The 26416-nt window shown below is 36.1% G+C and overlaps 1 protein-coding gene across 1 annotated transcript in view; it reads left to right on the top strand.

The window, feature by feature from the left end:
* Window positions 1-312: 312 nt before the first annotated feature.
* LOC129443167 (piezo-type mechanosensitive ion channel component 2) overlaps window positions 313-26416 on the top strand; it is a 146674-nt gene continuing 120570 nt past the window's right edge. Inside the window, exons 1-2 of the mRNA XM_073857068.1 lie at window positions 313-878; window positions 17011-17106. Coding sequence (XP_073713169.1) covers window positions 815-878; window positions 17011-17106 — 160 coding nt within the window. The 5' untranslated portion in view covers window positions 313-814. The remainder of the gene's footprint in view (window positions 879-17010; window positions 17107-26416) is intronic.

Here is a 26416-nt window from a genome sequence, read left to right as displayed (position 1 = left end):
TTTATTACTTGTTTAAATAACATTTCTCTCCTTAAAAAAAATTATTTAACCATGCAAGTGTATCAACCGAATAAATTGATAGGCAGCTAAAAACGAGTGCAACACATATTGTGATAAAATCTTTTCTAGAAGCCTCGTTATGATGATGGGTTCCTAGTAAAACAGCAGTCAAATGGAGCGTCCCTCAGGGGCCAAATGGCCCTCCTCCCGCCGGCTCTTATTGGATACGCGCTACATCACTTATGGAGGGCTGTGTTTGTCATTGACCGGAATCTGTGCGCCTTTCAGAACAGCGTTGAGTGCATACAAACTAGTGTCGGAAAGTCATCTAGCCAACGCGTAAAAGTGAGACAGGGACAGTTTAGTTGCTCTTACGACACGGCAATACATTTACTACCTTGTTGTTCCGCGGGACACCAAGTTTCCCTGGATAAACGCGCCGTTTCGGACGCATCCTGTGCGCTTTGGCGCACACCGGGAGCTCGCCGCCGTATCCAAAAAGCGCAGGAGAAAACTACAAAATGGAAAACTAAATGTCAGCATGAGTTAGATTATTCACCGTGACCTCACTCGAGATAGACATAAAGCCATTTTACGCACTGATGCGGACCGGGGGACACTGATTTGGAGTTTTAGACCTCATTGGCTCTCTTTGGACTCATGCAGGACGCACGCAGTTACCCGTTTAACGGGACGGGTGTGCGGTGAATTTTTAGGACCATTGAATGATGGGTCGAGAAGAGACCGGTGTTTGACATCTGGATGCAGGATACTGCAGTTTGTTCTTTAAACCTCGTCTGGATGTGACGGAGCGATGGCTTCTGAGGTTGTGTGTGGATTGATCTTCAGACTGTTGTTGCCTGTGTGTCTGGCGGCAGGTAAGTCTCGGACCTCACACACGTGCTTATTATTTGATCTCGTTTAGGAGATTTTAGGCTTTAAGCTAAACGTACGGATCTCCGCAATGTTTTCATTTGCGCAGCAGGTGTAGACGACCACGAACAGTTTTCTTTGGTTACTAGAGTTTATTCCAAGATAGCGACTGGTGAAAATGCTGCCAAAGAGGACAAAACTTTAAGAAAAGGGAAGGTGTTGTAGACTAATTCGTGAATAAAAGGTTTATTTATAGGCTAAAGTAAGACTACAGTAAAGACGCGGGAATGGCAGTGCGCACCGGCGCTCAGCATCATCTCTGAATGACAGGCCTGTGTATTAGTTTTCATCTTATTGTCCCATTTAAAAACTCACAATATGTTTGACATGAAAGAAAAAATCAGAGTCATATTTTAACATATTTTTGGGTAGTTCAAGGTTGAGTGAGTTCAATGTCAAATATTTCAATGTTATCTATCTCAATGTCAAAAAGTGAACCAATCTCCCTAAATGTGCATTATTATAACAGAGTAAAGCCTTCATAATCCTTAAAAAGTGATGCTACTTTCTTGCTTAAGTGTTTTATACAAAGTTGTGCCACCAGTAGGTGAGACCGGGGCTTGTTGTCACACTGTCAATACTCTCAATTTGGCATATTTTTTCAAGGTTTATTTTAAAGATATCTCTGTATAGACGCAAATTTTACAGAAGTCTTCTGATAATTTCCACATTTACTGTCCATTCAGAGAAGTGTAGCAGAATTGTTGTAAAGTTTAAGACAAATTGACCGCATAATGGGGCATGTTGTCACACTAAGTTGTGCCAGTAGGAACCTGATGTTTATTGATTGAATAATAAAGAAAAGCTATTTTCCTGAACAAATCTGTATGTATTCAATTGCTTTTCAGGCAAATGTTTAACTGTAAAACAAAATTAAAGCATACAGTAAAACTGTGTGTTAAACATCATATGTGGGGGAAAGTAACAAAAGGTAGCAGAAATATCAAATCATTGTTTTGGCTAACAGAATTGTAATTAAATGTATTGTTGAGAAATACTAAAACACACTTTATACGGTAAAGCTTGGATGCATAACTCTGTTCACTTGTTTTTCCAGCATATTACAAAATATTTAAATATATTTCAGTGTTTAAGTTTGTAGAGGAGAATGAGTGGAAAAATTACGACACATATTAACAGTTTTGATAAATGTGATGATGGTGTTTTAAACTACAGTAACACGACAGCTGTAACGCTTTAATGAGATGTAGATCTTTTGACAACTTCATGTGTCTTGTCTATTTGTAATTCTAATATTTTTTGCATTGCTCCATTTTAAGACAAACAAAAAGGCTTGACTGACAATAATCATGTTGAATATTATAATAATAGACTCTTGTTGCCTACTAATATACTACTATACTATACCGTAAATATACAGTATTACTGTACTATAATTTATAAAAAGGCATATCTGGTTTCCCATCTTTTTTTGATATTGGTATCTTGCATAAATTTGGTTTCAAGAGAGCTTGCAGGTTTTACTACAATGCTTGGGTAATATAAACCATGTCAGAGCAAAAGGTTTATTAACTGATGTAATTATATGTTTTACTTCGCAGCAGCATATCAGTCCTCGTGTTGACTGTTTTATTGTACTGTAGGGTGTACTTGATGACTCTTTGGTCATTGGGGAAGATTTGCTGTCACAGATTATTGATGAAAGGATGTGCCAAACCTCCTCAGAGTCTTTAAAAGACATTTAACACCATTGACTATTACATAAAATGAAAATTTCTGGGTTGTCTAATTAATACCGTTTAGTTTATCTGTAACCCTGTGCGGGATGTACATTGCTGTATTTGTTACCCAACTTTTTGGGATATAATCCTGATTTTAGATTGATGATGAGTCCTGATTATATGTCATAACATGTCCCCAATCTTTTTCTCCTCGTACCTATCCTGACGTGATCTATCTGTCTGTCTGTCTATCTAACCATCCATCTACCCATCTATCTAGTGTCAGTACCCTCTATTTAATACATTCACGCTTATTCATTAAGCAGATGCTTTCATCCAAAGTGACTTAGAAATGAGAAAGCATTTAGCATTTAATAGGTAACACAACAATAACTTCAATTAATGATAAAGTTGAACACTACAAACAATAACATAATGGAAACGAATAAAAAACCATTCAGCCATAAACGGCCTGATTAAATGGTGAAGTGTGTCGTTTTTTAAAAGGAACGACATGTTTAAACGTGAACATTAGTATAGGTCATCTATATTCACTCCGACACTTGTCATTGATCCATATTAACTCTTGTGCTTTGCTGCTCGAATCCATTCAGCGATAATTGAGGTCTTTGTGATTAATTTAATAAATACCGTTACTTTTCCCATCTCAAAAATAATCTACATCAAGGTTCACAGTCTGTTTAATAGGATCTGTGTCCATAATTTACCTTTATTTACAATTCCCCTGTTTTTGTATGTGGATACATATATGATCGTGCATACATTGCGGACTCTTTCTCTCTCTTTTAGCAAGTGGGGTGCTTCCTATAGGTAGATAAGATCCACTCTATAAGATGGTAATGTGTCTCTTGACAGCCTAAGTTCTTTCTTTTCATCCAAACACAACTGCCAAGCTGCGGAGCATCTCCATTAATCGGTGGAAAGTCGTTTTAACCGCATGAATTAATAATGTGGCATCAGAGGGGGAAGAATTGGCTGCCCATTATCGTAAACATGCCTTTAATATTTGATGATTTTATTTTTTCGGTTGAAGTAGTACTGAGCAAAGGTCATACAGCAAAAAAATAATAAAGAAATGACAGGAAAACTAACTCTTGGCAATAAATGTAATATAAACAGTTAAAGACCCCATGATTTTATTTTATGAATGCCGCTTTCGCTTTATAAATGTCCTATCAAAACTGAAAGGGTAATTCGCCATTTGGTTTTAGTTTACTTCACGGCAGTAAACGCAAAGTTCTTGCTATTGGCGCTCAAGTAGGGGGTATAAAGGGGGGCTACAGAGAGCCATTTACATTTATGCATTTGCCAGACACATAAATTCAGTATGTGTGTTTATTTTTACGCTGCATGCTAAAACAGGAACACCTTCATTGGACGAAATACTGATTCATGTGTCGTGAATATTTTTATCTGTTTTCCTGGGAAAATGTAAATATGCATCTGTGCTCCTGTATAGTTTAATGGTAGAACATGCATTAGCAGCGCAAAAGGTCATGGGTTCGAACCGTGTACTTATAAAAAAGCTGTAATACCTTTGGACTGCAAGTTGGTTTGAATAAAAGTCTCTGCAAAATGCAGTGCACAAATGTCTGCATCTGTTAATTTCAATACAGTTTTTTAAACATATTTTGCAAGGCTGGGAATCCAAATTTTTGTACGATTTACTTTCGCCCCTGTGATGTTTACTGTTAAAAATGTCTATAGAAATTACAGTATTACTGGCAGCTATTTGGCAGTAACTTACTGTAGATTTAAATTTATTTTAATTACTGGCAACAGTTTGTTCAAAGGTAAATAAACATTAAATATTTACAAGTCTTTATCTTTACAGAATAAAATTAAATAACAGCCTCATGCGAAGCATTCTGGGAATCAAAACCTGAAAAAAAAAAACGTTTTAATGAGGATTTCTGGTTCCCAGAATGCTTTGCATGAGGCTGTTATTTTAGTTTTATTCTGTAAAGACAAAGGACCCTATTTTAATGGTCTAAAGAGCACAGCGCTCAGTCTAAATGGGCGTGTGCGAATTCACTTTTGCTAATTTAACGACAGAAAAAATGGACAGCCTAAAAGGGTTGTTCCTATTCTAGTTATGAGTAATGGGTGTTTTTTGGGCGTAACGTGCAATAAACCTATGAGAGTCTCAGCTTTCATCCCCTTCTGAAAAACTAAAAACTAAATGAAAAACTAAATGAATGAAGAAGACCCCTGTGACGTGCCGTTGGGTTCATCCTACTTTAGCCGGCAGTGGGATGGGTCTTCATTGATATAGTAATTTCTAACACCTGTTGATCACTATTAAAATCTGTGTGATGTTGTGGTGCGGTGGTCATTGTTCTGTTACCCCTTTTGGCCTTTGGTTAATTTTTGTGTTCTACGTTTGTTTATCGTGGTATGTATTAGTTTAGTTATTTTGGATATTTATGCGTTAATTATGTAGTTTTATTTTAAAAGATTATATTTTTCTAAGGGATTTATCCTTGTTTAAAATGTTTTTTTTTTTAAGTTTATTTTGTTAATAAATATCCTTTGCAAAGAAATTGTTTTCGTTGCCTCCCTTATTTGTCACGGCGTGAGCCGGTCATGACAAATATGGGGGCTCGTCCGGGATATTTAAAATAAAATTACATAATTAACGCAAGCACAAATATACAAAATAACTAAACTAATTACCCTAATTACAAACACTTTAAGATTAATGTTCTTTCAGTCATGGAAGTAAAAATAGCAGTTTTTATTGTTAATGGATACCCTACATGATCAGTGTTATCTTAAAAATGTATTTACAAATATGCAAGAAAAGGTTTGTACTCTAAAATACTTTATTTGTAACAAACAAGAGATACAAAATTAACAAACATGTGGTGACCTGTGAGTAAAAAGCATTACTTAAAAAGGTTCTCATCTCATATCCACAGGTACAAAGTCATCATATACAATAAATCCGTGGGGTAGCATTAAAAAAACATTTCAAAATAGATGCAATATTTGTTTAAAGCAAAACATTTATTTACCAGACTACAGGTGAAGCAGCTCTTTACGCCTTCTAACGTCTGATAATCGGTGCTCAATAATAATCTTTTACATTTCAATCCTTTAATTTTTTATATTTTAAAACGTTTTTGTGCTGCTGCGCATCCATGTGTGTTATAAGCAAGTGCACGTTGTCGTCCCGTTTATAGGCGTATATTCCTAATGCGCCCATTAAATAACAAAAACAATATTGCGCCATTGACTTTAGACTTTAAACCAGGTTTTAGTTGGTCAGTGGCATAGTCTATTTTAGTTGCCTCAAAATAGCAACGCGCCAACAATGCACCTAAACACACCTTGTTTTAAGACCAAATGCTCATAGGGCGCAAAATTACTAATTACTATTACTAACTACAAAATGATTGCGCCGGGTTGAAACTAGCAGAAGACACTTGCGTTGTGCAATGTACTGCATTGCGTCAGGGTGAATGATAGAGCACAAAGACTTGTTAATGTTTAATGTTCATTTAACTTTGAAAATACTGTTTCTAGTAAATAACATAAATTTCAATAGTGGGTTTAGGGGTAGGGCATCATTGTATTTTTTATAACTAACCTGCATGTTTCTACGATTCACTTGTATGTACGAGTTCATACAAATTAGCCAATTCATAAAATACATATGAATTCCTGTGAGGTCAGGTTTGTTAATTTTGATAATTTTGTCAACTTTTCAAAGTGCACTTGCATTTAGATGATAGACATGGGCTAAAGTAACAGTTTTGATTTAATGGACTCTTTCTTCTCTTTAGAAACATTAATTATTCCTGAGATGGGTGGTGGTTTTAGTGTGGTCGGTGTGGTTTCAGCTACTGTCTCTAAAGGGAAGACAGCTGAAGCTCTGTGAAGGAATTAAGCTGGATTTTGATATAGTCACATTTTATTACCGTGTCTGTCAAGTTAATTTTCCATGTCAGAAGGAAAGATGATATCCAAAAGATAATATCTACATGTACACTCTAAAAAATATTGGGTTGTTTTATCCCAAAAGCTGGGTAAATATAGGAGAGAAAATGTGGCTCAACCCAGTGTTTGAGTAGAAAAAAATCAGCCCAGTCTCCTGAAATTGCGTATAAATAGCACGATGTGTAAAACTCGTGCAATACATACGCCAAATTCCACTTTGGCGTGCATATGATACGCAAGTCCTTCCCATTCACTTAAACGGGGCATCTTTTTTTGTCGTTTTATTTATTGGTTTCTCAATTTTTTTGCTATTTTTTTACCATTTTCGCTTGGGTTTAGGGTTAGAACAACTTTTTGTTATATAAAAATGACATCCTAACCCAAACCCCAACTCTAACCCCAACTCCAAGCGACCATGGCTTAAATATAGACAAAAACATGGAGAAACCTGTATATTAAATAACCTTATTAAGCTAATCTAAAATCTGACCCTAAACCCAAGCGAAAATGGTTTAAAGGACGGAAAAAAGTTGAGAAACCAATAAATAAAACGACAAAAAAAGATGCCCCGTTTAAGTGAATGGGAAGGACTTGCGTATCATATGCACGCCAAAGTGGAATTTGGCGTATGTATTGCACGAGTTTTACACATCGTGCTATTTATACGCAACCTCAGGAGACTGGGTAGAAAAAAATAACCCAGCATTTTTTTTAGAGTGTAATTAGATCCATACAGCCATAAGCGCCATACGGGTATATATTTGAACTTTTTATTTTAATTAGTTAGCTCACTTTTATTTAACACCTTATAGTTTTGCTTGCTAAGTCATTCATTATTATTTTTTTCTTATACGTGAGGTTTAGTGATTTGAACAAACATTTGATGCTGGAGATTGAACTTGACTGTGTAACTTTGTCCTGCACCGATTATAATAGAGTGATGATGACGGTGAGCTCATAAAATGATAAAATATCCACTTGGGAGACTCCAGATATCGCTACAACACTCTAGTAACTGCATAGCAATGCAAAGGAACACTCCACTTTTTTGAAATATGCTCATTTTCCAGCTTCCCTAGAATATAGCAATGATATTATGCAGTGCCCGAAAATAGTCCCCTGCTATTCAGTTTACCCAGAATGAGAGTATAGTCCTAGCCATATCTGCCTAGAAAATATTTTAATTTAAACTTTTAATTTTCCATCAGAAGAGTCAACTTTTAGGAAAATAATCCTAACTCTTAGGAAAATAGGAAAAATATCGAAACTCTTTGGTTATTTTTAGCGCAATGCTAATGGTCTAATCAATGGATTGTGCTAAGCTAAGCTAAAAGTAGAAGCACCAGACCCGCAGATCAGCTGAATGGATTCCAAGACGGTAGGAATCGGGTGTTTAACTCTAGGGGAGCTGGAAAATTAGCGTATTTTCAAAAAAGTGGAGTGTCCCTTTAATGTGACAGAACATTCTACTTTTGAATGGACAAGCAACACTGCATTCTTTATATATGTTTAAAAAAAGTGTATTACCTATGGTGTTAGTCATAATTGATTAGCTACTGAAGCCATCCGATTGAAGTACATTTACATTTATGCATTTGGCAGATGCCTTCATCAAAAGTGACTTACCTGTACAGTGCATTAAGATTCCCTGGAATCGAACCCACAACTTGGGCTGTCCAATAATTTCAAAAATCATCTGATCGCAATTGTCTGACCTCATAGCGATGATTTCAAATCACCGCCATGATTGCACATGTGTTTACAAAACACAAGGGGGAGCTGGAGCGCCTGTATAAGATGGCTTTCCTTGTAACACCAAACATTATGCAAAGCCATTCAGGAAAAAAAACATAATTTAAAGAAATTCTGCAAAACTTTGATAATTATAAACTGACAGGTAAAACATCCATTTCCAAAACAGCAATTCCAAATTTAGGGAAGTGAAGGATGCTTTTCTTGAGGATCTGTAAGGAATAGATTTTTTTGCAGCCACTACAGACATGTGGTCCAGTACTAATATGACCTTAGTATGATCGACTTCTATTTAAGGCCTGTTCTGGTATAGTCAGTTTATTTTGATTGACGTTATTTTTCAAAGACTTTATTGTGTTTATTTCTTATGAAGAATTTTCAGTGTTTGAAAGATATATTTGTTTGAAAATTATTTCAGGAATAAACAAAAAAGGCAATTAATTCTTAAAGTCCTAAAACAGGCAATTAATCGTCACAATTTATTAGACAATTAACCGTCAGCCAAATTTCATAATCGTGACAGCCCTTCCCACAACCTTTGGACTGCTAACACAACGCTCTATCAACTGAGCTACATGAGTGATATATTAAGTATTTTAAAGAATATTCCCGACACTTTTTACCTTAAACCTTTGAGAGGTTTTGAGCGCTTTGGTGTCAGATGATTTTGTTAAAGTCTTTTTCCTCTGCCTGCTGCTTTTTTAACAGGATAAATGTCTGTGCTGTAATCTGTGAGGCTTGGTTTAATGGCTTCTCTTTCTCTCTCTCTCTCTCTCTCTCTCTCTCTCTCTCTCTCTCTCTCTCTCTCTCTCTCTCTCTCTCTCTCTCTCGGCCAGAGATCTGCAACCGGACGGTTTTTGTATTTTTTCAGCCGATTTTTCCGGAAGTGCACTCGGAAATACGCACAGACTACATTTTTATAATTCTATTTAATTCTAATTTATAATTTACTGTGAGATACATGCATTTCAGTCAGTTTACACACTCACATCTTGTATTTCTAAGAGACTGATAACTTTTCCTGCTATATACAATTAATGGAAGAGGCGCAGGGAAGTTATCTATCGAGTTTAGCTGTCTCGAGTTTTTCTCGCGCTCCTATGATGTCAATTGGAAGTGAAAAGATCCGATAGAGTGAAAGATCCGATAAATGCTGTAAATAACGCAGGTTTCTTGTATATAGCCAAATAAATTATGTGTTAAATTATGCTTGATTTATTAAAAAACTCTCCAACTGCTTTGCAATCAGAAGCTTTAGCTTACCTGAAACTGTAGAGGCTTCCTGAAATTAATGAAATGACCAGAGATGTATTTTATGTAGTACTGAACATGTAATCTTATCTCTCTCTTAAACGCAGCTTAAAATACACGCTGATGGCAAGTGCTGCAATCCTACTGTATACAATACAGATTTCATTTTGAAACATTTGTATTTTTTTATATGTAGAAAAATTTATTTAATTTGGATAAATTTGTTTGTCTTTTATCAGACTTACCAATTGTTATAATGTATATTTGTGCTGGTCAGTTATGAATAATAGGTAACATTGAACTGCTAGCAAAAACTTGAGAATTTAGTGGGGCAGAGGGGTTTCCCCCCTAATAGATGTTATCTCACTCCAAACTTTTAAATAAAACCTGAGAGCCCTGCATTCACCACAACAAACTTGGTCAGACATTTAAGTTCATCACCTGATAGAACACAATAAGTATCAAAAGTCTGTTTATAATGCAAAACAGGCAAGACCATCAACCCTCACTCAACCATCCATGTCATGGTCTCATTTAACCACTTATGTTTGTATTGAATGTAGCCTACTGCACAGTTACTCATTTTAGATGGTTACAGTTATTGTTTTCAGTAGCCAAACCAAGTTTAGCCTGTTAAATACCGAATAAACATATTGTTTATGTATACTTTCATTCTTTCTTGTTTGTTGCTTGATAAGAAAAAAAATCGGAAATCAGATCGGAATCGGCCAATTTGCTTGTTAAGAAAATTGGTATAAAAACCGGCCATGAAAAATTAAGATCGTGCATCCCTAACAAATAGTAAGTCAAATCTATTTAAAGAAACAAGCTAATTTCATACAGATACTGTATGTTACAAAATGTTATGTGACCTTAAAGGTATTGCGGAGGATTTTCTTGTTCCGGGTGGATCATCAAGACTATTGGTCCTCCTAGTTGTCAATCAGAAGTGTTGCCCATTTGCATTTTTTTTTTAAAGTGGAGAAGGCGGTTCTTTTCTAAAATTCGAGAAAATCCTCCACTACACCTTTAATAATTGATCACTTTTGCACAAGATGATAAAGTGAGAGATTTGTTAATGTTTAATATTCAGTTACCTTATATGAGTTTTGTGGGTTACCATTGTGTTGGAGAGTAAAGTCAAGGACAGACAGTAAATCTTTCTTGTTATGATGCCTATTGCTTTATTTAAAAGCAGTAACTGTGTAGTTTGCTCATGGTGACCTGTATGAGATTTGTGTGAAACTGATATCACCATTATGCATGAAGTGTTTTCAGTTATATTGAGTAATATTGTTTTTAGTGGATTCCAATGAAATAAGTTCCCAGTACTAACATCACATACATATTTGTTTTTTTTCACTTGCATGGTGCAAGAGAATTGGTTTCCCAATAAAATGTGTTTGCTTCCTGGGTATTATAGGGAGCTGTTAAATAATGGTAGTAAAACTGTAAGTTAACTTAAATTTATTTATTAAAATAAACCTTGTTAAAGAGAACGTTTACAAGATCTGAGATTGTTAATGATAATATGCTTCTACTGAAGTCATACAGTATGTCAATGTTTTTCCACTTTGTTGATTGAAACACGCATTTTAAGTCCCACTGTGGTGAAAATTAAATGTTTAATATGCTTTAAGACAAACCATGTACAAATTCATCATTCAACACCATTGCTGAGTTTTTTACCTATAATTTTGGAGTCTCATTCCCGCGGTTTGAAATTGCCTTGGTTTGCTTTCTCACACACATGTAACCAATCACATTTGAACTCACACGTGCTGAACTCACGTGAAGTGTGTATTAGTCTAAACTGGTTACATCAGGGCAAAAACAATTAGTGGGGCAAACACGCTCACGGAAATTCCGAAATTCCAATTTTGCGTATAATGCACGCCATTCCTTCCCATTCACTTATTAGTGTGCATCTCAATATTTTAATCCATTTTCGCTTGGGTTTGAGGTTAGATTTGGGATTTGCTTTAGGATGTCATTTAAAATATAGGGTTCTCCATGTTTTTATCTATTTTTAAATCAAGGTCACTTAGAGTTGGGGTTAGAATTGTGGTTTGGGTTAGGATGTTATTTTATGTAACAAAAAGTTGTTCTAACCCCAAACCCAAGCAACAATTGAGAATTGATCATTAAAAATTGAGAAACATAAAACGGCTCGAAAAAGAAGCGGCATATTAAGTGAACGGAAGGACTGGTGTATCATATGAACGCAAAACTGGAATTTGGCGTATGCATTGTACGAGTTTTCACACTGTGTGCTATTTATACACATCTCCGTGAGACTGGACTCGCAGTTCACGTATGCAGTGTGAAACTGAACTTGGCAGTTGTGTCTGAAACGGCATCTATTTATGTGTATGAAAAGGTGGAGGCGGGGACTTATTCGCATATTCATATATGTGGTCTGAGGTGTGCAATTGAGTAGAGGCGGAGACTAATTAGCATATTTGCCAGTCCCCAGTAATGAAGGAATTACATTCATACTGTTTTAAAGCATGTAAAAATTACTGTCACAGGAAAAACTTTTACATATGCTATTATGATGCTCAAAGATGAGTTTTAAGTTATAACATTATTTACTACAGGGAGACTTTAAATGAGCTGCATTCTCCAGTACCCATAATCCTGAAAAGAGATCTTGTTCCTATTAAAACCTCTTGTTTATTTCATTTGGAGCATTAGTTAAAGCTCTAATGCTCCTTTTGTTTCTGTAACAGCTTATACTCTTATAAGAAGGTTGTTCACTTTATTTTGGAAAGTGGAGGCAGCATTTTAGAAACATTTAGACTAAAGCACAAACAGGTGCTGATGTTTGGTGACTCTATCTGTGTTCTGACAGCATCATGTCCTACTTTTACATTACTTTTATACATTTTGCAGACGCTACTTTTCCAGGTGCAACTTACATTGCGGTAGAAGCAATAATGTAAATGTTTTATCATGTGTTTTCTGGGTTTGAACCCATGACATTTTGTAATGTTATCACAATGCTCTACCACTGAGCTAGACAGGAGCACACCGTTTGCTGATTGGATCAACTGTTTAGACTAGTCGTAATTGTTTTTCTTCAGGTCTGGTCATAACTTTTTAAATTTAGTTTTTTGTTTATTTAATTTGAATCTGACAAGTAAGACTGGTTACCCTTAACTAATTGCTAGTTGTCCAGACTAACAGACACTTAAGAACTTAACTTGGTGACTTTGTTTATGCAAATGGACCCAGATTGTCGCACAGACATTTACTACAATAGCTTAGTACACGGCTCTCTGGAATGCTTGATTCTGATTGGTCAGTTGAGACATTCGCAGGTTCGTTCTTTTCAAATAATAACCGCTCCAAAGTAATAACGCATAGCCGGACTACTTGTATGTTTTAAATCCCTCTGCGCCAACAAAGATTACTGTTTGGCGCCATCTTGTGACAAACACTGGACAACCACAATTAAGAATTGAAAATTTTGACATTCATTTTAACATGTACGGAAAAAACAAAACATTTAAATAGTGGATAGAAGAACGAACAACGACAAGACACAGAGAGCTTACTGAGACTGAACAAAATAGAGCATGACAGCTACGAAGCCAACACAAAAAAAAACAAAACAGAATGGGCATTAAAACTTCTCAAAGACTGGCTAAAAGAGAAAAAAGGAGAGGATCTTAATAAGGTATTATGATCATTTTATGCATCTGTGCAAAGTTTCGCGGAAGGATAAAAATGTTAATTTAAAACAAATATGCCAATAAAATGTTTCAAATTCATATTCATGTCCAGTTTTTTTTCTTATGTGGCAAGTAGCCGTGTAATAAGCAGGATAATGTAGAGGCAGCCGGTAGTTATTGGGAAATAAGCCCCTTCAGTGTGATACAAGACCCTCCGCTTCGCGTCGGGTCCTGATCACACTGTCGGGGCTTATTTCCCAATAACTACCGGCTGCCTCTACATTATCCCTTACTTAACTCATTTTTTTCAGTCGCACTGCAACCATTATCACAGCGCTACACAGCAAAGCGCGATCTTAACAGCTGTGTGCAAATACTTAAAATGACACACAAGTTCTGTGTGATGCACCACAGCCTGTTATCGCAATTTAATGTGTCTCTAGCGTCGGAAATCACGTGCATTGAAGTTTTTTTCAAGTTCAGGTCCTCCTCTGAAACGCAACAGGCTATCAAATAATTATTACAAAAAATGTGATACTAAAATGGTAGTGTAGTATCACATTATTAGAAAAATACTTAAGCAATGAATTAATAACTCAAATCCTTAGATGTTCAGCATTACCATCAGACACTAACCACAACCATCATACTAAATTAAAAGCTTCTTTTGCCTACAGTATAAGCTATAAGTCAAATGTCTAGAGCCCACCTAAAACAAACACTGATCACCATATTTGGAACTTGAGTTTAAATGAAACAAAACATCAACATCTAAACCTAATAAGTGAATTGTGTTTTCTAAAGCAATATTTCACCAAACATTCAGAAATAATGTTTATAACAGTTTTAAAATATGTTTTATGTAACGCTATGTTTCTTTATTATTTACATAACAAGCAAAAAAAGTAAATATAGAAGCAGTTGTTTTAAACATTGTGTGAACATTAAAACATGACATTGTCATAACATTTGAAAATGATAGAATATAACATTTCTCTAAAGTTCAGACAACCAAGAAACGTTTTTAAAACATAAAAGAAACTAGACACTTTTAACATTGACAGAACATGTTTGGGAATGTTGGAAACGTTCAAGGAACGTTCTTAGAACTTTTCAATGCACCTCTTAGCTGGGATGCACCTCTGAGCAAGGCCGCCTTAATGCACGGGCTTACCTGGGCTGAAGCCCAGGGGCCTCCCAAGTTCAAGGGCCTCCCAAGTTTGCGTTCATGATTAGCTGAAAAGGTCATATTGTTTTGTAACTTGTCAGGTTTTCTGTCAATCACTCTAATTGCACGTTTCATGGCTGCTGATTGGTCCGTTGTAACTTAACGTGAAATAAAGTGTTAGACGTAACATATTTTTTATTCCGCGTAATGTAATTAAGTGCGCGTTGTCAACTTGACATTCCTGCACGTTAGACTGAGTGTGACAGAGAAACGGGAAATAATCCACCAACAAATGAAAGGGTAATTTCTGAAATTTCATAATAAGCACAAGCACTAGTGAGGTGCAGATCTCTCTCTCTTTCGTGCCCGCGCTCGCTCGTTCGCTCTCTCTGTGCTCCTGCAGCTGTCTGAGTCTCTGGCATGAAGAAGTCTCTTCAAACGTGCGCAAGAAACTGTGCAGCTAAATTAAGAAAGGAGTTTCCGCACATAATGCTGTTACTGTAGTTGTTATAAAGTTTAAGTTTACTCGCGTTTATATCAGTGACGCGTGCGCAGCGGGAGGGATGTAGTTTGACGCGCCGTTAGTTTAGAAAGAGGAGAAAGAGACGCAACGGTAAAGGTGCAAGTCTTAGAAAGTAAAGAGCGACAAGACCATATCAAATGATCATCCCCTGATAGCACCATTCATATTTATAATCTCATTATCTAAAGATCTTATATACAGGTATGTTCCCTGTCTGTATTGTGCATATTCATACTTGGTCGTTTTACATGCTTATGTATGCATAAATACTAAATACAATGCATACTATATCTTCAATAGCCTACAAAATAAATAAATGATTAAAAAACAAGATTCTGTCTATAAAGACTTATCTTTTGTTATCATTAATGCATTTTCACTTTAAAACTAACTTTAACTTATCATATTTTTAAAACTGTACTGAGCATTTAGTTAGTGAGTGGCAATTTTCTGCAAATTTGTATATTCCAAAAACTATATAAATATAAAGCTTATAAACATATATACTTTCACACATTTTGGTTTTATTATCACCACATGTTGATGTGTGTGGTTGTTAAATAAAGTGTCTTGTGTTTATGCTCAAGTGGGCTCAGTGATGTTAAAGGCGGAGTCCATGATGTTTCAAAGCAAATGTTGATATTTGAAATCACCTAAACAAACACGCCCCTACCCCAATAGAATCTGGACCTTCTGTTGATAGACCCGCCCCACACATACGCAACCCGGCATTTGATTTGATTTGATTGGCTATAAGTGTGTTTTGGTAGTCGGCCCGTCTTCTTTTCCAATGCGTTTTTCAAACATCGTGGACTCCGCCTTTAATAATGATATTATGGTGTTTTCTGGCTCAAAGAGGGAAAACTCACTGTTGTATGTCTCAAAAGAAACTAATGCATTTTGATATGTAGATTACCTAGATATTACACTTAAAAAAAAGACCATAAAGCGAGGGGAAGGGGGACTACAAAACCTCTTAGCCCCGGGGCCTCACATTAGGTTAAGGCGGCCCTGCCTCTGAGGTACTAATCTTTAGATCATGGGTGCCCAAACTTTTTCCTACCAAGGGCCAAAAATCAAACTGTGTTATATTAAAATGAAAGTTGCCCTCATTCTCCTGATTGATAATTTTTTAATATTTAAAAAACAAATAAGCAAACATTAGTCTGTTTATGCATAACTAAGAGGTAAATGTTGTAAATACTAAATAATTTTGCACATAATTTTTAAAAATTTTTTTGGTTTGTGTGTCACTGCCTTGACCTCTCCAATATTAGCCTATAGTACCCGAGTTCATTGGGTTTTGGGTTACATGTTATACATCTTTAAGTATGCATGTACATAAAAAAAATATTCACCTCAATTTCTTGCATTTAATTTCAATTTACGTTTTTGTAATTTACAAATAAAACAAAAAATGTTACATTTGAGAAAATGTTTAATCAAAAATATGAACATCTGGGTCAATGACGTTTATATTTCTCCTTATCTCATGTGACATGATGGGCCAAATTAAAGGTCATTTCAGGCAAACTTGCAGGGCCTAGTTTGGGCCTAGATGCATAGTGTACTTTTAAAGTGTATCACCCAAGTGACAGCTATAGGTACCTTTTCTGACCATTTTTTAACAATATTCATTGTTGGTATTTTTTACAAGTTCTTCTTAAAACAAAATGATATTACTTATCTGCGGTATGTTTAATGATAATGTATCTGTGACGTCATGGATTCAAGTTGTCTTTCTTTTAAAGTTTATGACATAACTAGTCCATGAATGTCTTTTTATTTATGATGTTAGTATTAATGACTATGTATTAGTGGAGAGATGATAATAATTACATTTTCTTATTTCACCATGATAATCAATGTTTCACATTTCACAATCAATTTTTTATTTAAGAGTGTAGGATAATCATTTTACTTCACTATTATCCTGCATGCATAACAATTCAAGAAAGTTGAAGAACAGAAAAAAAACGATAGTTTCAAGAAATGCCTTCAAGAACAGTTTCTTTAATTCACCACCTAATAATGTGTTTTTCTGATGTCTTCTCTCTGCAGCATGTCTGTTCAGATACAACGGTCTGTCCTTCATCTACCTCCTGTACCTGCTGCTCATCCCTCTCTTCCCCGAACCCTCCAGCGTAACCATGCAAGGTAAGCGACGCATTACCGCATCACTACAGTGACACACAACCACTGCAGCAAGTTCATCTATTTGGTCCATGGACAATCCAGAAACGCTTGCAAAGCATCAGATAAAAGCATTGTACACTGAAGTGGCCATATATTGTGGCTTTGGTTCAGAAGAATGGATTCGTGCATGCACACTGTGAAAGAGGCAAGATTTAAGGTTTGATAAAGGCTTAAATTAGTTTTGATCCATTTAGTTGAAAAGGTGCTATTGTTACTGAGAACTTATCACAATGATTAGTCACAAGTCAAGTCAGGCTGTTTTATTTCTCAATTGCATGGTTTACACAAGCTTTACTGGCCAGTCAAAAAGATGTTGCTGAGACTGCAGATGCTGACTGTGAGATACAGACATTGATGCTACAGAGACTGTATGCATAAAACAAGAGACAGGCCAAACACAAGGAACTAATAGAAACGAAAGACATATAAAATGTATTTAAAGGGGACATTTTTAAGATGTTAAATAAATCTTTGTTGTCCCCAGAGTACATATGTGAAGTTTTAGCTCAAGATACCATATAGATAATTTATTATAGCATGTTAAAATTGACACTTTGTAAGTGTGAGGAAAAATTTGCTGTTTTGTGTGTGTTTTTTTTGTGTGCACTAAAATGACAATGCTGTGGTTGGATAGTGCAGATTAAGGGGCGGTAATATTATAATAAGATTTCCTTATGACATCACAGGGAAGCCAAATTCTATGAGCTATGTTTTTGTCTTACGTGTTTACGGACTTCTGGTTCATTCCTGTACTGAAGATAGCAGCTCTCTTGAGGTACAGTATATACTGTACGTATGCTTGTTTTCTGTTTGTTAATTATGTATAAGAGAACGGTTTCGTGGAATGAGATGAAAGAGGAAGAGGAAAGGAGATTTTTAAGTGGTCCACTTACACTCTCATCAATAGTTAAGCAGAAGTGGATGCCTGGCTTCAGAGAGACTTATCAGGGCTTTCTCTGGATTTCAGTCGTGGGAATATGCAAATGTGATTAAGCATTTATGGAAATGTAGACTATAAAATTAACTATTATGGGATGTTAGTGTTTTGCCAAGTGTTATCCACTTAATGTGCACAGTGCCTTGAAGAAGAATCCAACTCCAATGTCTCAGTGACAACCTTTTTACTTTTTTTAAGTGTATAAACAAAATGTATTTTGGTACTTGTGCCACCTGCCTTTGAGGTTACCCGAGTACTAAATCTGGCAATTATTTAGTATTTCGTGCCTAGGGTTGGGCATTATATTGAATGTTACAGTACGTATTATTGAGATAAATGTGCAGTACGTGTTATTGAGATAAAATGACAGAATATGTTTTTTTTCTGACTTTATTTAATTGGGATGGAAGAAGATTGAATTTTTAACTATTCTAGAGCGAAAATATTGAGAAACATATCTAGTATCATCAAAGTGTGGAAATATATCAAGACATCAAATTTTAGGTATATTGCCCAGGGGCCTCATTTATAAAACTGTGCGTAGGATCCTTACTAAAAGTCTACGTACGCACAAAAGCCAAAAATGGCATACACCAAACAATATGAAGACTTATAAAACAACAACGTGATCTCATGAGAATACGTGTGTATTTTTACGTTTCAGTGTGGTTGTACAATACGTACATTTACTTACGTTTAAAACACACTGAAACGTACAATATCGACGTTTTGACAGGACTAATACGTAAATTATTTACGTATTTACAGCTTTACAAACGTACAAATTTGTACGTAAGTTACTCCTATTCATAAATATTAAAATCGCGGGCATTTGCGTTTCTTACTCATAACAATGACATGTTTTCAGTCATATTTTCTGGCTTATTTATTTAAGACAGTACCCATTTACCTAATGAAATGATTATGATATTCAGAGAATTTCACAATATTTAACATTTTAAAACATTAAAATGAATAGCATTTCTGTATTTATATTTAGTTTGTTTGCCATGACACACAATAACGCGTTTTCTCATACTGTCTTCTATGCAATACACTATTATTACTACTAAGCAATAATTACAACAAAATACAACATAAATTCACAAAAGAGGTTACTTTTATTCATTTGTTGTAATCGACATCTTTATAATTCATACGATTGCGAGGAACAGATCCAAATTCAGCCCTTTATCCAGCGATCTTGATTCGAGTTCTCATCAGCAACCGTAACGTCAGATCGCGCGTTCGTTAATGTAAATTCAAATATCCAGCCTCAAGAAGCTTTACGACACATTACTTTATGGCAGTGATATCAAAAGCTCATTGGCTCTTTGAGTGCCACGTGACATATTTGCGTAATTTCCATTTCCGATGGTTTACGTTTGAAATTAAAAAAGCGCGCCGTGACAGAGGGAAGCCGGATCAACGCTGATCAAACTCTTGGATTAATAACTTTAATACTTCTCTTTACTTTACTTCATATACTCCAGAGAGGTCCTTGGCTGCAGCACATTGTCATTTTAACTACTTTTGGTACTGATTTTAATATTGGCAATAAATAAGTTGTTGTGATCACACACTTGTCTGTCTGTTATGATTTTTTGAAACAGTTACGTTAAATGATTTTATTAAACTGTTATTAAAATATCTTTTGAATGCTATATTGTTATTAATATGTTCCTAAACATATCTGTCCGTTAAGTTGCATAATTTAAAAAGAATACATTACGTATTTAAACATTTTGTATAAAAAGAGTTTGGGTTTAGGGTAAGGTTTGGGTTTAGGGTAAGGTTTGGGTAGGGTTAAGGTGGTAAATTATCGCTAAAATGGTTAAAAGGAAATTATACAGCAATCTTTATGGAATGAAAGATACATAAATGTTTTACGTTTTTTAGCTGTCAAAACGTAATAATGCTACGTTTAAATGTTGTAAATACATCTACATTGTACTTTTTAGCATCTATTTAAATGTACAAAAAAATAAGTTTTTTGCTTTTTAAAGTTACGTGAAAATACTACGTATTAACAGTGAGACCAGGCTGAAAACAAAGCAATGTTCCCTTTATAAATCACAGATCACCTGCAAGTGTGTGTACATGAATCATCCTATCCCACCCTGCAAGCCCATTCTCCCAATCAATTTTTATTTTTTATAAATCACAACTTTTGCGTGGGAACTGGCGTACGCACGTTTCCAGCCCTGTTTTGTGCGTACGCACACTTTATAAATGAGGCCCCTGCTCTGTTACGATCCCAAAGTAAGGTACCATGGCAATACCATCTGATACCATTAATAGCCGGGTTTCCATCACCATGATGTTATGCGCATTTTGAAGTGTCACATATGAAACGAGTGATGGAAAACCCTTAATTCACAAATGAGTTAATACGCTCGCTTGAGGTGGATTTTTATTTATGCGATAAAGAGTAAATGTGAATAATTGGAGATGGAAACGCATTAGCCAAATCAATTCTGATCTAACGAACATTAAACCCCCAATCCTGACCGTCTAGCTGTTTCTGCTGGAGTTGTCTTTCCCATATATGGGGCTCGATGTCGTCATAATGCCCTTGCTACTAGTGCCTACATCAAAAATGCTGCATTCCTTCTTCTGTGCACAGCATTCGGTTTGGCAATTACAAGCTGCACTGCTAGTAAATTTATAACTTGCCCGGTCGTAACTAAATGCAGTCCTGTCTCCATTTTCTAAGCGTGCCTTGTTTTATTTACTGTTGGTTACTAATTTACCAATATCACCATCATTCGCTCGAACAACTTGATGGAAACGCACCTAATTCGCATTTATTTGTTTTTCTTTTTTTTTTGTTAATTTTGAAAAAAATTGATTCACCTTTGGATGGAAACCCATATAGCTTAACATGACACAGACACAATGCTTTTCTTTCATTTAACTTTATTCACCCTATATTTATTATTATTTTGTTTAAATTCTGGAACTACTGTTGAATGCTCTTAAAACCGATTTATTAAAGGGATACTTCACCCAAAAATTAAAATTCTGTCATCATTTACTCATCCTTATGTTGATCCTGTATGAGTTTCTTTATGTCATTGAATACATAAGAAAATGCTTTAATAAATGATGGTAACCACATAGTTTACGATACCCATTGACTTCCACAGTTGGAAAACAAATACTATGGAAGTCAATTGATGCTGTCAAATGTGCTTACCATCTATGATCAAAATATCTTTTTTTGTGTTCAACACAATAAAGAAACCGGTTTAGATCAACATGAAGGTGAGTAAACGATGACAGAATTTTCATTTTAGGTTGAACTATCTCTTTAAGCTTTAAAGGGTTGTGTTGTTGAATGGATATAAGTATTTGAACTATTTGTTTATTACGTCTAAAGCTATGAGTTGATTTTTCACTGGATTTATCTGAACATAATGTTGAAGAGATTTTAATCTGTTAGATTCTGTTAAGCATTGATTTGTTAAAGATCTGTTTATACTGGGTGTCGTGTTATTTATCTTGGGTTGGTTCAGTCTTGTTTGATACTCATATGCTAGTTACAAAGCACTGCCTGTAGTATTATATACTGTAGTATATACAGTATGCTGATACCTTGAAGGTGGTTCATAAGCGGTCAATCTTAAGGGTAAGATGATTTTATTTGTGGAAGAAACATTTTGGTATTTGTGGTATGATCATTGGGCCAGTTTTCATTGAGCGTTGGGGTGGTTTTGTTTGGCAGGTCTGACAACCCTGCATGTTCTTTTATTTCATCGGAAAAAGGCTCTTTGCCACAGATACGCACCTGGCCCAAAATTAACATCCGGTCTGTGTTTGTTTATTGCTCTATATAAATTGACCTCTGGAACAAATACCTTAATAAAATAAAAAATGTTGGGTTTCCTCAAGATGAGGAGAGACGACAAGCATGGATCACAGCTGTACGGAGAGGTTTAGCAGCCAGGCAAGAATTCAAGGATCTGTAGCTAACATTGTATACATTCATTTTAATTTAATGCAATTCAATTTAATTTATATAGCGCTTTTAACAATTGTTTAATTGTTACCAAAGCTTTTAATAAAAACAAAAGAAAACACACAAAAAATCAGAGGACAACAAAAGTAGCAAAGTACAGGGGCTAAGATTAAACCTTACTAGTAAGCGTAGTAATAAGTAAGGAATAATTGACGACCGGCTGTTGAATTATTAGAAAAATAATGCATACCCGAAGTGGTGACGCATTATTCAGGTGTGCATTATTTTTAAATAATTCAAAGGCCTGGAGTCAATTATTCCCCTTATACTACGGTTACCACACCTCAAGACATCGATCACATGATATATTTGAAGGGATTCGTTTGTTTTTTGTACTTAAATCACTATTGTGAGTAGGACTATTTCTTCCACGTTTCATCCAATGGCTCTTTTGCCTGTTCTAAAACGTCATTTTAAAGCTGGCCATTGATAGCATTCTAATGCAGTTATTAATGAAGTTATTAGAAAGAGAGCGAGAGCGACAGAGACACACAGATAGAAAGAAAGAGAGAGAGAGAGAGAGAGAGAGAGAGAGAGAGAGAGAGAGAGAGAGGGCGAGCGATAAAGAGAGAGAGATTATGTGAACGAGGCTACCTCTGTGCGTCTCTAAACAGCGCTGTTATTGCCTCTGAAAATCGTCTGTCATGTTGTTTTTGTTAGTCTGTTATTACAGTTAACTATGTGAAGTGATATGGAACGGTAAGAGAGCTGCCTGGAACTACGTTCACTGTGTGTTTCCCAGAAAATAATTGCACACCTCAGAACGTTTATCAGCCAATTCAGCGATTCAAGCATTCAACAGACCCGTAGTATAATGTAACGTATTGAATAGAGTTCTAAGTTAAGCCAATGTCAGATGACTCCCTAGGGGTTGAAAAAAACTCCTAGGAAAAAAACCTTTGAGAGACCGAGCCAGACATAGGTGATCCTATAGAAGATAAACTACATATTAAATAGCATATTATAAAATTTTATGGGAATTCAAATTCGGTCGGTGGTCGTAGGTCAGACATCATCTGGGCATCACATTGAAGGAAGGCCAGTAGATGAGTGGTGTGATGAGCTTCACGGCAGCAGGAACTAGCTCTGTTAGGGGGCGTGCACACCAACCCTTTTACGCCTGCGGCCGGCGCATGTTTTCAATTGTTTCCAATGGAAGCTCTGCGTTTTTCAAATAAGCCAGCAGCTAGCGGGTTTTTTCCGCGCTGAAAACCGGCGCTCTGCGTTTTTTTCCGCGCTGAAAACCGGTGCTCGGCGGTTTTTCCGGGCTCGGCGCTGAGCGTCGAGAGTTGACAGAGATTCAACTTTGGGAGAAAAGCTCCGCTCGTCAATGTCAGTTCTCACACGGCTGCCCAATCACAGTGGAGGAGGGGCGGGACATTACCACAGCAACCAACCGGCTCGCAGCTGAAGTATCACAGCTACCAAAGCGCTCAGCTGAAGAAAGCTGGCACTTAGCTGAAAAACAGCTGGCATTCGGGGTCCTCAAGGCGTTTTCAGCCGCGTTTAAAAGTTTTGGTGTGTCCAGCCCCTTAGTCTCATTGTCCTCGGGTTCAAGGACGAGACAGGGAGAGAGAAACAAAATCCTATTAGCGTAGGGACCGCTCACATATAATGTAAGTGTCATACAGTATAATGGATGAAACTGTGCTCTGTTCCGGACAAGCTAACTATTGCAGCATAAGTATATTTATTATTTACTAGACAAATTATGTCAATGCTTTGTTAAAGAGAAATGTCTTTAGTTTAGTCTTTAAATTGATCGACTGTGTCTGATTCTCGAACATTGATGGGTAATTTATTCCAGAGCTTGGGGGCTAAGTAGGAAAAAGATCTCCCACATTTAGACACTTTGATATTCTAGAATTTGCCACCGCAAAATTTTACACAGTAACGTTAACTCATTGTAGTACTTGATACGCTTTAGCTATGATTGGGACTAAGACAATTTACTTTTTTATTTAGCTTGTTATTAAAATAATCTACTCTAGAAGAACTTTGGTGTTATTGATTGTTTGTGGACGTCTACTTGGAGTTGAGTTTGGGCCACAAAAGCTGTTTGATTATTTTGTTGCCATAAAACCATCCAAGCGAGAATGGAAAGCAAACGGTGACTACTTTACACCACCCCTGAAAGATGCATAAAATATATTTAAAAAATTCAACAAGAAACGGATGTAAAAACAAAGATTAGTCTTTAAAATGACTATAAAGAAAAAATTCTGAATTAAGAAATTTCTTAAAGAGTTCATATTTTTGAGGAGGCTTGGCTCTGAAGGGAGGGTCACATTATTACGATAACTATAACGTTAACTATAACAATAACTATATTAGCGTCCACACCACCCGACGATAACAATAACTTTGTTAATTTGTGGGCAGAACTCGCTCAAATCACTTGCCTTTAATGGCAATAAAGGCACACCGTGGAACATTTTGGCCACTAGGGGGCGCTAGACATGTATTTTTCACGCCTAGCGCCCCTAGAGGCCACAAGTGCCGCAGCACTGTCGCAAAGGAAAATAACTGGCCAACCTTAAAACTAAACTAAAAACTAAACCTTTAAAATGCTAAATGATCAACATTATGAGGCATCAGGGAGAAACGCAGTCATGTTAATACAACTTTCTGATGAGGAACTCGTGGCAGAAGCCATTTCTCAATCTGAAGGTTGCAGCCTCCGGATGTCGTATTTCTAAGCTGCATACGTCATCAAGACTGTCTTATTTCAGAATATTAACAATTATAAAGTTGATTGTTATACTTAGTTAATCGTAAATTGTTGCAGTATGCTTATGACTTGCGAATGTGAATGCGAATTTGACCTCCGGAGGCTGCAGCCTTCCAATTGAGAAACGACCAGAAGTATTTCCTTGCCTTTTTCCAAACAAATATTGTTGCATCGTCTCTCTCTCCCTCGCCACCAGGATTTTCCGCAATGGCGCTCGTTTTTCCTCTCTTTTATGTGAAAATTGTAGCTCCAAATCCAAGTAAACCGATGTGTTTACTAGGTCTGCGTCTGCCGCTTTGTAATACGTCACGCGAGTGACAGCGGAACGCAGCAAATGAGGAAGAGAGAAGAGAGAAACGCTCGAATCTGATTGGTGAATGAATAGGGTTTGATTTTACACTGTGTGAGTTTGAGCAAGTTTGACTGCTATAGCATCCTGGATTGTAATGTAAATATAGACAGTAAAAGAAATGTAAATACGTGAACATGTGAATGCAGCATCTGAATACAGGGAACTATATGCAAGATATATTTATGTATGAATCAAGATTGTGAGTTTATATAAAAAATTGCCTTAAAGGAGAATCGAACCTGGGTCATAGGTACGTGACACTAACACGGTGCCACAGAGTCACATAATAGAAGTTGCTCTCTACACTCCTTAAGTAGCCTCCAGCAAAATTCACGATAAAAAAATTGTGCTGAGGAAGTGACGTATGCCGTAAAGCAGTCGAATTTTGTAGTTTTTTTTGTGCTCTGGTTACTACCAGAAACCCTAAGTTTTAAAGTACGAGTAAAAGCGATACAGACCCCGTCAGGCTATGGTAGAAATGTCATTCAACCTATTTAAAGTCGAAGTACTATCACAATGGTCTTGAAAATGTATTATGAAGTTTGAAAAATTACATGGTGTCGCTTTAATATTGCATATTTCTTGTAATAAAAACTTTTGCAATTGTTTACATGTCACTGAATATGTAAATATGGTGTTGCATTAACACACTGGTAACCAGCAAATGTCCTAAACACGCTGCATTTTGCGTAACTCTAAACAGTGAATTTAGTAGTTTGTGTAATACGTAGTGCGTAGTCAGTGTAGTACAATAAAAAGCATTACATAGTGTATTTCACAGCAACTGCATCAGCGCTGGAGACCTGAGATCATTTTATGTTATAGACCTCAGCAATGAGCTTCTCCACTGTCATTGTACTTGACGTTCAAATAGATCTGATTGGCTGTCAATGGTTTGTCGTTCATCAGGTGGAAAAAAGTGCTTCCAACAATATCGTTCATTGTATCTTTATCGCTATAGTTGTGGTGTGAACTCCGCTAATCTCTTTATAAAATAATTTTTAAAACTATATTTTTATAGTTATCATTATAATGTGGACGGCCCTTTACACTTTCAGTGTTAGCTTTATATGGCTAGCCTTTATGAAATTGCCTATCTTACCTTTTAATGATGTACAGTAGGGATGTGATGTGTACTGTATGCAAAAAAATGGTTATATAAGAAAACCCCATTTTCACAACAATTATTTTATGGATGCCCAATTTGGTTTCAGCAAAAACATGTTAGTG

Source organism: Misgurnus anguillicaudatus, chromosome 2 (assembly GCF_027580225.2).
Source record: "Misgurnus anguillicaudatus chromosome 2, ASM2758022v2, whole genome shotgun sequence".
NCBI classification, from domain to species: domain Eukaryota; kingdom Metazoa; phylum Chordata; class Actinopteri; order Cypriniformes; family Cobitidae; genus Misgurnus; species Misgurnus anguillicaudatus.
The sequence above is the reverse complement of the archived record's forward strand: the minus strand, read 5'-3'. Positions and strand labels throughout refer to the sequence as shown.